The sequence below is a fragment of the Rutidosis leptorrhynchoides genome, chromosome 11 (genome assembly GCF_046630445.1).
Source record: "Rutidosis leptorrhynchoides isolate AG116_Rl617_1_P2 chromosome 11, CSIRO_AGI_Rlap_v1, whole genome shotgun sequence".
Taxonomy (NCBI): Eukaryota; Viridiplantae; Streptophyta; class Magnoliopsida; order Asterales; family Asteraceae; genus Rutidosis; species Rutidosis leptorrhynchoides.
The window spans coordinates 63,891,114-63,905,618 of NC_092343.1; the positions used below are offsets into that span (position 1 = coordinate 63,891,114).

Consider the following 14,505-nt stretch of genomic DNA (forward strand, 5'->3'; position numbering starts at 1 on the left):
GTCTTTTAATTATTTTTAATTGCAAAATCAACTCTAAGAATTGCTTGCTTTTGACCACAACCTCTCTTGGAACGAATCCTACTTACCCTAGCTAAGTTAGTGTAATTAGATCATTTTTGGTTGGACCTACGACACCTATCAAGATACTCACCCGTACGAGTGAGCTAGTCAGTCGCGCGAGTGAGACCTCATCCGTGCGAGTGACAGTGCTTGTATGTTTGGGCCAAGTGTAATTCTGACCCATTTACTATGTTACTGTGTTTATTTATTCTGATGTGTAACCTGATTGAAAAGTGTACTAACTAGAAAAATGATATTCTCAAGTGAGAAACTGAAAGGTAAGGCTCAATGATATAAGACCACTGAGTACTTGTGCTTCCAGGTGAGTGGGATTATCTTTATGGATATGATTATACAGTGACAAGTGTAGTGATCAGTGACATGCTTATGATTAGACTGTTTATGAGTCTGGGACCAGTGCAGTGACTATGTGTGATTATGTGCGCACCGAGCGCTAACGTCGATGGTGTAATTCCGACGTAGGAGGTCAACTTTATTTACCTTAGTGTCAGGTAATAGTGTTGGGTCCGTGATTACTGATTGGTGATATAGTGTGGATGACGAGTGCGTCACGTCTGGAGGACTATACCAGTGATTCAGTAGTAGGGGCTATCGGTATTCTAGCTTGATCGGCTATGAGTTGTCGGTCCTCTTATGTATGGCTTTAAGTGATTAGTGATTCGTGCCTTTAAGTTGTTCTTGATGCTTGTAGTGATGTCCACCTAGATATTGCCATTCACCTAGCGTTATGCTAATTCTCCCACAGTGTTTTGTCCTGCAGGTGTGTAATAATAGCTTTTGGTGGGTATTGTCGGGCAGCTGCAGATGTCTGACACAGTAACACTCTTATGATTTTTGTAATAAATAAAATATTTGAAATGGTTTGTAGTAATAACGTAACACCTGTGATTGTCTGTAATCATATATTTATGTATTTAATATATGATGTGTAAGTTAGTAAGTCTTCCGCTGTGAGTGTCTTTAAAAAATATTTGTATGTAAAAAGTACGGTGTTACAGATCCCATGAGAACTCTAATTGCTAGAGAACTCTAAGAACTAGCATTTCGAACGAAATTGAAGGCAGGCGACAAAAATGACTTTGGTCGAACAAAAGTGTAGATGCATATAATTTACTTTCGTTCTATAATTTTTGTTCGAATTGGGCATTGTTTGTTCGACCTCGGCTTCTATTGTTCGAATTTAGAATTATAACACAAAAGTGTAGAACACAAAATTGTTCAAAAAGGGCATTTTTTTCGAATTGGTCTAAACTCTAAACCGTTCGTGTTAAATACTAAACTCTAAATCATTCGTGTTAAACGCTAAATCTAAACCCTAAACCCTACAATCAAAACCTTAAATCCTAAATCTAAACCCTAAAATCACACAAAAATTATTATAACATACTGAAAAATGTAAAACAACATGTAGAACGTCATGTAGAACAACATGTAGAACGTCATGTAGAACATCATGTAGTACAAGATTGTAAAATGAAAAGTGATTTCTTGCATCTTTCAAAATTGTTTGACCAGAAATGTTCACCTGTCTGATAATTTGTTCGACTAGGGAGTTCTCGGGATTTTCTTGCAATCTTTGCAAAATATATATATATATATATATATATATATATATATATATATATATATATATATATATATATATATATATATATATATATATATATATATATATATATATATATATATATATATATATATATAGTGAGGATCCATAGAGAACCAAAGGTGATAGACAACCAAGAGAACCAGCAGGCTAACCTTCATACTCATCTTCAATCTGTGTACAGATTGAACTCAATCTGTACACAGATTGAGTTCATCTACCAAATGCACCTACTCAATCGAATGTACAGATTCTTAAATCAATCGAATTAATGTTTGAAATTGATGTTACCTTGTTCAAATAGCAGCGACTAGAAGATTTTGTGAAGGAATCAAGGTCTGAAAACAACTGAATCGTAAAAATCAAAGTTGCATTTCATCTTCATCATTCGTTCACGGTTCACTGTTCATCAAGAATTGAAGAATTCGCTGATGATTTGGAGTATAATCTTTCAAGGAAGTTGATAATCGCTGCCTTAAGATCTTGTTTCAATCGATTTTAACTTTCAAATTAATTGTTTGTGATGTCCGTTAAAATCACGTACTGGTTCGCTGGGTTCTCTCCTATATATATATATATATATATATATATATATATATATATATATATATATATATATAGAGAGAGAGAGAGAGAGATAATAAAAGTATGAGTTCACTTTTTAAAAATTGAATTGTAGTTTCAATATGTTACCTAACCTCTTATAATTATTTATGATTTCGTAATAGTCAAAGTCTAAGTTTGTTATTTTAATTCAAACACTCACAGTACATAAGGTATTCTCACGAGTTCTCTATCTATAAAAGACGGTCCTAATTAGCTTCCATTAAACTTCTTACACGTAAAACTCTCTGTCGTTGTGCTAAAGAGAGTTTAAAAAATGGACTTGGTAAAGTTCTTTCACATGAATGGTGGAATTGGAGATGAGAGTTACGCACATAACTCTGGCCTTCAGGTACATATGATAATTTCAGTGATTTAAATATCATTTCTTTAGTACAATTTATACCTTTTTGTTTCACAATTTATATATTAAATGGTATAAAAATATTACTTTATTATAGTTTTTTATTTATAAATTGTACAATTAAATTGTAACGAATGTAGTATTATAATATAATTTCATGTTATGATATTTTTCATATATGATAAAAAAGTAACGTAAGTAACCTAAACTATCAATAAACGTTATATGATCCTTCGTGATGCCCAAAATGATAATATAGTTGTTAAATTTTGCCAAAAAAAATATATGTATTTATGTTGATCGACTGTTGATACACAATACAAAATTTTTAGAAAGATACTCCACTATAGTATATACATTAGTATTTTAGAGATGATAATACTTCCAAAAGATTGATAAATATAAATAAATATAAATATTATAATTATATTTATATTTATATTTATATTATGATTATTATTATATTATTATTATGGGGGATGATTCTCACACACACTTTTTTGATCCTCACACACCTATTTTAACCTTTTACTCTTCTAATAATACTCAATTGGTGTGTGAGGATCAAAAAAGTGTGTGTGAGAATCATCCCCTATTATTATGTTATATTATAATTATAATATAATTATGATAATGATAATGATAATGATAAATTATTATTATTAATATTACTATAATGATTTTTTTTTAATGTTACCCTATATGTGTTGGCCCCAAGGAAAACGCTAATAATAATAATACACACATAATAGGCAATCTCCAAGTAATTATTACTCCGTAGTAGATAAACGATCAACGAATATAAGAATTTTAATAAGATGTAAGGCATGCAACACATTTTTAAGTACGAGAGGAGGATAAAGGTGATCAATGAGAACAACGACAATGGATCTTAAAAAGTTCACACCACGATACATATGAACTTGTCAAGCTTGATGGGGAATGAATGAACGATGTAATTGATGGGTTGGGCTATGGGATTTTTGAGTTATCAGTTTACATGGCTGATCAACGAGATGTGATTTTAGTCCTAATAGGATCAACAGATTTAGAGTGATACCATATAAGATTATAAAAATTGCATGTCTTCTCATTCATTCATTATACATACATTGGCATATATACACAAAGCGAATGCCTACCTCTAAGTAACTTGTGCAATATAATACGAATACAAATTATATTCTAATTATAGATGATCTCCTCATAATACAATAAATTTTTTTTTTTTTTTTTTTTTTTTTTTTTGAAAGGCAACTCACACACCCACCTAAATCTAACTCGAATATATACATCACGAATTGTCCTAAGCAGGACTCGAACCCTCAACCTCAAGGTTGTAAGGGTGACCTCGATACCATCAAGCCATTGGCTCTTTGGTTCATAATACAATAAATAGAATATATCTAATCATACACAGTATATATATATGTAGACTAATAAATTTTCTCTGGATATTAAGTCCTATTTTCTCAAGATATGAAGGAAACACTGTTTATTTCGTCATTAAAAGTTGTCAAAATCAATTTTGGTTCATTTTTATGCATAAACGATGCATACATTATTACTAATGAATATACGAACTCATGAATGTTCTTGTTTCCTTATAGAGAGTAGGCCTGATGAAAACGCAAGGCATAATAGAAGAAGCGATCCGCGAACTGTATTACAACAATCCCGAGTGCCGTAAAAAGCTAATAATTGCTGATCTTGGATGTTCAGTGGGAACCAATACACTTTTAGTATCATCATTTGTTCTCAATGTAGCCGCTAGGACAAGCCTTGAATTGGGTCTAAAATCTCCTGAAGTTCAAATTAATCTCAATGATCTGCCAACAAATGATTTTAACACCATTTTCACTTCATTACCTGAACATAACGAAAACTTAATTAACGAACATCAACCGTTGTGCTACTTTACTGGTGTTCCTGGATCATTTTACAACAGATTGTTTCCTGCAAAAAGTATTAATTTCATCCACTCTTCCTATAGTCTCAATTGGTTATCAAAGGTAGGTATATATGTCCTTTTGTTATATGAAAATAGTTCAGTATTATTGTTGAACAACAATATTACTCAATTCCGTTAAGGCAGAGTACAAGAGGTAAGATGTTGACAATCATACAATTGCAGAGAGACTGTTTTTAGAAGGAACCCGACAGTTCAATACTCCCTTCGTCCCACTATAATTGTCCTTTCAAATTGTAAACACTGACTCTAAATATTTTCATTTGTGTTGTGTAATATCTAAAGAAAGTTATATGAATGAAAATACATTTAAAACTCAATTCGTTAATAAAATTTTCATCAAAAATTATACAACAGAAACAATAATGTTTATAGTCAAAGTTGATAAAGAAATAATAGTGCATATTTATAATGAGACTTGATTATTCTATGCATTCATGAACTTGTAACTTAATAGTATATATATGTTGATTTGTTCAAGCAGTTTCCCAAACTAGAAGAGATCAACAAAGGGACCATATACTTAACAACTACGACTCCGAAAAGTGTAATTAAGGCTTACTATGAACAATTCCGAAAAGATTTCTTGGGATTCTTGAAGTGTCGTTCAGAGGAGTTGGTGGCCGGAGGACGAATGATTTTGACAATGTTTGGTAGGACGACTGATGAGCCTCATGATGAAACTTACTATTCTTGGAAGCCATTGGCTATGGCTCTCCAGGAAATGGTAATTGAGGTAACAGTAGTTTAATTATTGTTTCTTCAATAGTTACCAGTCACGGTTAGCCCAACGCATCCCCAAGGCAATGTAACAGTGCCCTGAGGGAGGAGCTTATAGACATACTTTCTTTTTTTTACTTTCTAGGTCATGCGAATAGGCCAATCCATAATCGTATTATTCCTTTACAAAGACAACAGACAATTTTAAATAGTATATACTATGACCTTCACATTGTCTACTTAAAATGAATTCGCATTATCACTACCATTGTAGCTAACATCTTAAATTTAACTTGTTAATTACATAGCTTTGTTGTTAAAAATCAAAACACTTTAAAAAAAATTCTTTTTCTCAAAGTACAAATTTATTTCATTATAAGTAAACTAGACATGTGTTAATTCTTTGATATGAATTGATTACTTATCAATTGCACTTGCAAAAACAGGGCCTAGTAGATGAAGAGAAATTGGATTCATTCAACCTTCCTCTTTTTGAACCATCCACTACAGAGATTAAGAACTTGGTAGACACACAAGGTTACTTCACAATTAATCACCTAGACACATATTTTATAGAAGTTGATCCTTTAAAAACAGATAAATACAACGACGTCAATTTATATGAGGATCGTGGTGTAGTACATACTATGGCTAACAGCGTCAGAGCTGCATCAGAGTCGTTGGTTGCTAATCACTTTGGTGAAGCAATTGTCGATGACGCTTTTATGAGGTATGCAAAAATTCTCCGTAGCAACAAGGAGAAAGGGGGTCTTGCTTCGCACTCTGTATCTTTGATTAAAAAGGCATGATATTTAACCGTTTCCCTGATAATGTACTGTTATTATTTCTGAAATAAAATCTCAGTTGCAAGTTGCAACAAGGAGAAAGGAAGTCTTGTTTAGGTCTGAAATATTATGTAATGTTAAATGTTATTTACGCGTTTTATTTGATTAGAAAGGCATGAAATTTACGCGCTTTCTTGATAATTTACTGTTATTATGTTTGAAATAAAATCGTATCTTTGTTAAATTTCTTTGATCTGATGATATTGTGATATTATGCAACCAAGTGTCAAAGAATGATAAGACACAACTAGTAAAGAAATTTTCAAGTACTAAGGATTAGGCATATATACATCATGTACACAAGTTCAGAAAACAAGATCACTTTGTTGATGTTGATGTAAACAGAAAAATAGAAATACGAAAGCAAGCGGAGTTATCCCGTGATCATTTTCTTACATTTTTCAATTACCTTCCAAAATATTCCTAATTATCTCAAATCATGCATTTCTTTAAAAAATAATAAATATGAATCATGGAGGAAAAATGTTGTTCTAGGACTTGAGAAAGAACAATACCATCCAACCATAATATTGTGAGCTAGCATTATATTACAAGAATTAGGAATACAAAGCTAAGTTTTGGCACTCAAAAAACAGATGCTTAAAAGTTTACCAAGCACACATTGGTTATTAGTTACTACTTATTACAATATACCCCACCTTCTTCTTCGTCCATCTTTGTATTACTTGGTGAACCTCCTCTCATCTACAATGGCAAGAAGTCTAGACACTCCTTGAGTCCACATATCGTATTCTCGTTGCGTTCTGCACTCGAACTCTACTAATCCACGGCCCATCGTCCTCAGCCCAAAGTACCGCCGTTCCTCACCACCATCAAACAGATGCCTACCTGGCCATGCCGCCATGTTCTTGCATACCTCCAACACCACATCTGCAACCATGAACTAGTTATTAGATGAACCTTTGACAACTAACGCTAAAACTATAAAGTAAACAAAAACACTACAAAAAAATATTTCATTTTTAGACGCTTCCATTATTTTTGACGCTTTACATCGTGAATAATTTAACATGTTTCTGACACTTATCTGTCACAAAATTTTTAACACTTAAAAGCGTAAAAAAAAAAAAAGTGACACTTAAAAATGTCATTTTGATGTCACATTTTTCGTGTTTCCAACTTACATGTTAATTTATAAACGTCAAAAGTTCATTCTCAAGTATCAAAAACTACAAACTTAGTTGCAGTAAAAGTACAAAAATGATATTTTCTTAAATTGCGCGATTTTTGTCTTGTGACATAGGAAGTATTGAGTATTACTTACTTTTCTTCTTTTTAGTTATAGTAGAACCAACATGTTTGCTCTTCATCTTTAACATCACTTGACCCGTTCGATGGATATAAACCGACACTATTTTCCAATGAAGATCACCTGCGTTTTAATTTCCCAACAAAAGTTTACTAAATCCTTCATCGAACGGTATGATCGAAAATATAAGTTGGTTTCTCTTACCGTTACGAGTACGTTTAAGAAGCTCACTCCCCCTGGCTAAAAGTTCTTGGTTACATATGCCCAAAAAATTCTCTTCGGGCGAAGGTTGTTCACTGTACCCACTGCTTTTTCCTTGACTTTTGCTTTCTTTAAGCCCTCGGTCAACTGGGATCACCGCCGCAATATTCCAAACTTCCTTTAATGCCCTTGCCTTTAACGTCGCTGCACCACGTAGTGCTAGAAACACACGGTTACCATCAAGGTTATAAAATTAGCATTATTGGACCAAACAATTAGATTCAAAAGGCGCATTGGATTAATAACGTACTAGCTTAGATGATCTTTTACTAATGCACTATTTTGTTAAAAACCATAGTCGAATTCTTTCACGATGATGTTTTATAATTAGCATAGACATTTTTTATGACTTTTGACCCATTTGACCACGTTGACCCGTTATCACTTTTGACCCATAAAGTGTAAGGTTTACGCATAAATTGTAAGTTCAACCCATAAAGTGTAAGTTTAACGTACAGACACTTTGACCATGTAGACCCGTTATCACTTTTGACCCATAAAGTGTAATTTTGACCCATAAACTGTAAGTTCAACGTTTAGACACTTTTAACCATGTTAACCCGTTTGACCACATTGAACCGCGATCATTATCCGATAGTGTAAGTTTCACCCGTTTTCCCTGGAGAGTTAATACAACCCATTTGACCAATGTAATACAGTACAATACAACATTTTACCCTTTACCTGTTGCAGCAGCAGCAGTAAGAGTCAATATATCACCATGGGACTTAACATTAACCGCCGAGCTAACCGCCGCAATTAGGTGTTCACGTTCAGCACCCATCGCCTCTGCCGCCTCAACACATTGTGCAGCAACCAAAGTAGCCGCCGAGGCAACCGCCATATTGGTTTTAGCCATTTGTTCATCCTTATTAGATGCTGATGCGGCGGCAGTAGCAGCGGCAATGGTGGCCACAGCTGCTGCTACTCCGGCAACTGAAACTGCTGCATGGAGTTGCGCATTGTGGGCCCGGGTCTCTTCCTTTTTTTTCTCCCGCCTCTCCTTTAACCACCTTCCAACTGTTTTTCCGGCTGGGGTAGTGCTACACCCGTTCGCCCCATATCCACTTCGACCATTAGCGAATAGTGGTTGTAGTGTGTTGTTCGCACGTAGAAACTGTTTTTACAGTATTTAAAGTTAAATATAATTACAAACTCAACAAGTAATTCGACATTATAAAGTATTTAAACGGATAATATTACATAATATCTTGTTTTTTTAACCATCTCAATATAGCCCAATGGTTGGCGTCCTATTTACCTCACGCGTAGAGATGGCAAATATACCCGTACCTAATTTGGAAACCCGAAACCTGATACTTTTGAGTCCGGTTCGGGTCGGGTCTAAGGGTCTAGGGCCGGGTATAGGTATGTTTTAGATTTTTAAGGCGGTTCATGTATGGGGGTGGTTTTAAATTCAAACCCAATTATCCGACCCGCTTAACTTTTAATATGTAATATACATATTACATATATTACATAAATCCAAACACAATTCGTATACTTGTATTGTACTTATGATAATTATAATTATTGTTAATTTAGTTCTCAATTACAAAGTACATTGGTAAACAGAAAATGTGAGAGGTTTCATGTTCAAATTACCCGAAATGAACAAGTATTTTTAGGCCTAGCCGAATTATCATGTAAACATTTTTGACACTTTTTATGAACATCACAAGATGAAATGCTTGTGTCGTTTAAACCTGACACCGCTTATTAGAATGTAACAACGCTAAATACCAAGTGATTTTATAAAAGTTACATAGTAGATTGTTAGAAGTTTAAAATTGTGCATTTGATGCTACAATAAAAAAGTGGGTATGGGAAATAATTTGATAATGACAAATAGTTTGACGGTCAAATTAAAGCCAAAAAGAAAAGGCTGCACAAAGACAAAAAGAAATATTGTCGTGTGGATGGATAATAAAGTTAAAGTGATAGGTTCGCACTTTTTTTTCTTTCCGTTCAGATTCTAAGAAAAAAACAGATCACATAATCCATTATTTGTCTTTGGAGTATCTTATTACTACGGAGTATTATTTATTCATAATTCATCCTCCAATTCATATTTATAAAAAGATAAGTAGTACTCCCTAGCATTTTAGCATTTTGGACGCGTGTTTTTGCATCACGTTTTCACAGCGTATTTTTGCGCGCGTTTTCGAATCCCATTTCGCATCATGTTTTCTCAGCACCTTCTCGAATTGCGTTCTCGAAACATGTTTTGGAAGCGCGTTTTCCTAACGCGTTATCTTCGTGCGTTTTCGACGCGCGTTTTCGCTAAACTTTTTTACGCGCGTTTTCGCTTTGCGTTTTTGCAGCGCGTTTTCGAAGCGCGTTTTGGACGGGAGTTTTCGCTTCGCGTTTTCAAATCGCGAATCTGGAAACTTCATTTGGAATCGTGAGCGTGAAATTTTAAAGGGAAATTAGAAAAGTAAAAATAGTTAACGGGTATATTTGTTTAACTTTAAATATCGTAAAAACAATTTCTACATGCGGATAACACACTTTTTTAGCCGTCGACGTCCGTCTAGACGTCAACGAGTAATTTTTCACCAGTACTCGTGACCGGCACACAAACCACCTGGTTTGGTAACTATACATATTAAAAATTATTTGCTCACGAATACCCATGACTCGCTCATAAACCCGCAAATAAATAAGAATTTATATTAAATTATAAGTATTTAATGTGTAATTAAATATATATATAAGCGGATTAACAGGCACACCTATGAGTTGCTCAAATGGTATCACGGTTCGATTTTTATCCACAACGAGTATATTATATCCGCGAACCGTCAAACTCTTTAGCCGTCAAGGCCCGTCTACACGTCAATGAGGAATTTTTTTCGCCCGTACTCACAACCCACAAACAAACCCGCGAGTTTAAAAACTATACATATTAAAAACTATGTGCTCACGGATACCAATAACTTGCGGATAAACTCGCAATTAATTAAGGATTTGTATTATAAGTATAAGTATAATGAGAAGATAAACCTAAAGCATTCTGGGTACGCTTTGCGCGATGGATGCAAAGAGTTTCGTTCTAACGGGTGTGTGAGTGACAAATGAGTGGATTCGATGACAAAATTGTCGTTCTAAAAAAATATATTAGTATAAGTATAAGTATATAATGTGTAATTGAATATATGTACGCGGGTTAATAGATATGCCCGTGAGTTGCTTAAATAAGTATCACAGGCCAGATCTTACCCGCAAGGAATTTATTATAACCACGACTTGTTAACGTTACAAATTTTACCCGACTACCATTTTTCACCCCTCAAAAGCACGAATACCTGCGAGTCACAGATTTTTTCCGACCCATTGTCATCTTTAAAACCATTACAAGTAATATGTATAACATATATATTTTGACTTTAATTTACTTTTATTTGTGATAAAATCTAAAAAATATTCCACATCTGATATTCATAATATAAATATAAATATTGGTATTTATTTGTATTTTATATACACTTTAGTACACACGGAGTATTAAAGAGTAAATCTGATTTATTTACATAATATTATTTTAAGAATATCTTCCACCCCCAAAGTTTTAACAATATGCAACTTTACCCCTCTAAACAGGGGTACAAAATGTTAAATCATTATTTTATTTAACAAACTCCACCCGATTTTTCGAATACGCATATCTTCCCGCTCGGTGCGAGTTAAATTTTTCCGAAACCACCGTTCAGCTCAAAAAATTCTCAAGAACCCAACGGGGTATATTCACAATCATTTTTTTATAGGTCAATGATATATCCACTACAATATTTGATAGTGCAACCATTTATGTGCTAGTATAAATACTTATTGTATAATTGTTGTGGACGTAGTAAATATAATGGTGGATTTATAGTGACATTTTTTATACATTTGTCGTAATGGTACGTTAGCACGAATGATACACTACAAAATATTGAAGAAAAATGATTTTTTGATCTACTAAATCAACTTAACATTTAACCTACCAAATCAAAAATTGACAAATGTACTTATCTTTTTCAATTATTAAATACTAACTATAACTGAAAGTATTTTACAAAATAAATTTGAATAAAACTTTATGAAAAAGAAATTTTAACTAGTGTTCATAAATTTCACAGCTTTGTAAATCACACCTTGCAAATAGTATTTGTAGTTTTGTATAGTAAATTCAAATAGTGACGAGCGTAATAAAACTGTGCATCAATAGTACTCCGTATCAAAGTTCCGGGTAAAATGGCAAAAGCTAAAAAAAAACACTATTTAATTGCTTTAGAAATGTTTTATCACTTTCTGCTAAGTGGCTAATGATAACTGATTGAACTATAATAACATAATCTAAAGTACGCCGTACAAGTTTCTAACCTTTAATCATAGTCTTCAACACTTAAATCAACAGCACTTTCATTTAACATATATGAGTAAGTATATGAGTTTTAAAATGAACTCAACGTAAAACCATCATTGATAAATTAATAATTATAGTTATGCAAAATACTTTTATGTATATTAACCATAATAGGTGAGGTAATGATAAATTTTTTTGATAGATTTTATAAAATCTTGAATTATCAATTCATACTCCACACATAGATAATGAACAATTTATTGGATTTATCAATATAATAAATATACCTTAACGACGTCGTCGTACTCATCGGAAGGTGAAATATGTGGACTGTCTATTTCTTCCATATGCAAAGGATTCAGTGGTCCACTACTGTGTGACAACCTTCCTGATGCTAACGGTGATATATCCTGTCTCATTACATTTAATATTAATGTTAATGTTAATATTTAATTTAATATAAATAAAGAATTTTCAACAGAAGTTTATGCGTTAACACGCAAAAAAACAATTTATTATACTGTAAACTTAATAATTAATCACTGTACAATTATTCCTATGCATGCTAATGAAAGTGAGGCTAAACATTTTATGTATGCTAATGAAAGTGAGGCTAAACATTATTCCTAGTCTTAAGGCTAAACATTAGCCTAAATAAATAATTAAAATTTAACTTAATATACAATTATTTTATGTATGCTAATGAAAGTGAGGCTAAACATTAGCCTAAATAAATATAAATATTCTGTATAAATTAAAATTATGTAACTTACAGATTGAGACATGATCCGTTCCAACACAAGTTGTGAAGTAGCGGAGGAAGCGAACGAGAAAGTGTGACCGGCTAATGACGCCGCTGAACTGGTTACCATAACGGCCTCCTCGGGCACCTCAACGCCCGAAACAACCTCAGAAGTTGTTTCGGGCGTAACAGTAGAATTAGAGTTGGGTTTATTATTGTAAAAAGTGGGTTTAGAAAACAGAGGAGAAGGGGGAGAATGCAGAGTAGGTTTAGTTGCATCAGTCCATGATCTTGATAAAAACTCCATTGGTTTTCTTGGACTTTCGGGTAACTGAAAGTTTTGTTCTTGCCATAAACTGTCCATTTTTTTTATTTAATTAATTTAAATTTTTGGTGGTGATTTAAATATGAGTGTGAAGTGTGATTGTGAGTGATCTGTTATTGTTTGGACTTGGAAGCTAACTTTTTATAGACGGTATTTAATATTTGAAGAAAGTAGATGTTGGATATCGGGTCGGGTCGAACTTTATCCGGGGAATGGGTTTGCTTTTGAATGCGGAAATGTATATATAAATTTATATATGGAGTGCTTTATCTAAAACCGGAGTGAATTTATACCAAATTTAGAATTTAGATAGGTGAAATAAATGTAATAGAATTATTTAGAAGACTTGGCCTTCTTTTTTTTTATAAATAAAATAAGAGTTAGATTATAACAAGATAATCGTATCGTATTGTGTTAAATGCTACAAACTCTCTTAGTTTATAAACTCCAAATTTTTTTAGATCAAAAGAACTAACAATCCCTAATTATTTAAATTATTTTTATCCACCCAATTTTCAATCAGATTTTACCAAGTTACCTTACAAATATTTGACACAAAAACTTGACATTTTGGGTTAATGAAGGTCAAATACAATCACAGTCAAAAACCCATTTTTCACCAAAAAGTATACCATCTGCCGCTGACGTCACAGTCAGGGTTAGGAATAGTCTTAAACCATTAGTTAGTGGGAGGGCAAGGTTGTGATGAAGTGTAATTGTACAAACATTAACATAAATCTAACTTGAAGTAAATAGAAATGATTATATACATGACTTATGGATCTATACCATTAACATAATATGTGTCAATCAATAAGACACTAGCGTGTCGAGCCTTTCTTGTCATGATTTTTCTTTTTTTTCTTTTTTGGTTTGAGAAGAAAACGCTCCTAACGACAATCACATTGGATCCTCACTAGCGAGTAAAACCCTTGGGTGATAAGTCCTCCGAGCGACGGGACCCGTAACCGGATAAATTAGGCACATTGGCTCTCCTTCCGTTCAAGAGCCCATATTTAATTCAATCTTGAGTGTTATCAAAATTCAAACCTGGACTTGGCTATGCCAAGTGATTAGTCATAATTATACTAAGATATAAGATATTATCTACTTATTATTACATGTTATAATGTTACATTTTTAAAAGCCGAGAAATTATTAAAACGTTCGGTTAACATTACGGTTTTCGTTAACGATACTTAATGAGGTTACATAGAAATTATTATTTAGATAGCAAGTAGTCAATGGAACCCCCCCCCCCCCACACACACACACACACACACACACACACGGGATCCTTTTAAATATTTTTGCCAGTGTCTTTAAATCCCCTTAGTTATTTGCCTAACCTAGTTGATAACGCACAAA

General features: G+C 33.1%; 2 protein-coding genes across 3 annotated transcripts; one reads left to right on the plus strand and one right to left on the minus strand.

Annotated features, from left to right (window-relative positions):
• Nucleotides 1-2,468: 2,468 nt before the first annotated feature.
• On the plus strand, nucleotides 2,469-6,372 carry LOC139877093 (S-adenosyl-L-methionine:benzoic acid/salicylic acid carboxyl methyltransferase 3-like). Its single transcript, XM_071864507.1, has 4 exons — nucleotides 2,469-2,642; nucleotides 4,265-4,666; nucleotides 5,108-5,359; nucleotides 5,790-6,372. Exons 1-4 carry the CDS (start codon nucleotides 2,568-2,570, stop codon nucleotides 6,150-6,152), a joined length of 1,092 nt encoding a protein of 363 aa, XP_071720608.1. The 5' UTR covers nucleotides 2,469-2,567; the 3' UTR covers nucleotides 6,153-6,372.
• Nucleotides 6,373-6,705: 333 nt separating this feature from the next.
• On the minus strand, nucleotides 6,706-13,241 carry LOC139876557 (VAN3-binding protein-like). Of its 2 annotated transcripts, none has more exons than XM_071863894.1 (6): nucleotides 12,844-13,241; nucleotides 12,358-12,480; nucleotides 8,404-8,836; nucleotides 7,663-7,863; nucleotides 7,474-7,581; nucleotides 6,706-7,079 (listed from the first exon to the last, which is right to left on the minus strand). In XM_071863894.1, exons 1-6 carry the CDS (start codon nucleotides 13,174-13,176, stop codon nucleotides 6,871-6,873), a joined length of 1,407 nt encoding a protein of 468 aa, XP_071719995.1. In that variant the 5' UTR covers nucleotides 13,177-13,241; the 3' UTR covers nucleotides 6,706-6,870. The 2 variants fall into 2 exon arrangements, with proteins under 2 accessions (XP_071719995.1, XP_071719993.1); XM_071863892.1 differs by having other exon boundaries at nucleotides 7,663-7,878.
• Between the last annotated feature and the right edge of the window lie 1,264 nt (nucleotides 13,242-14,505).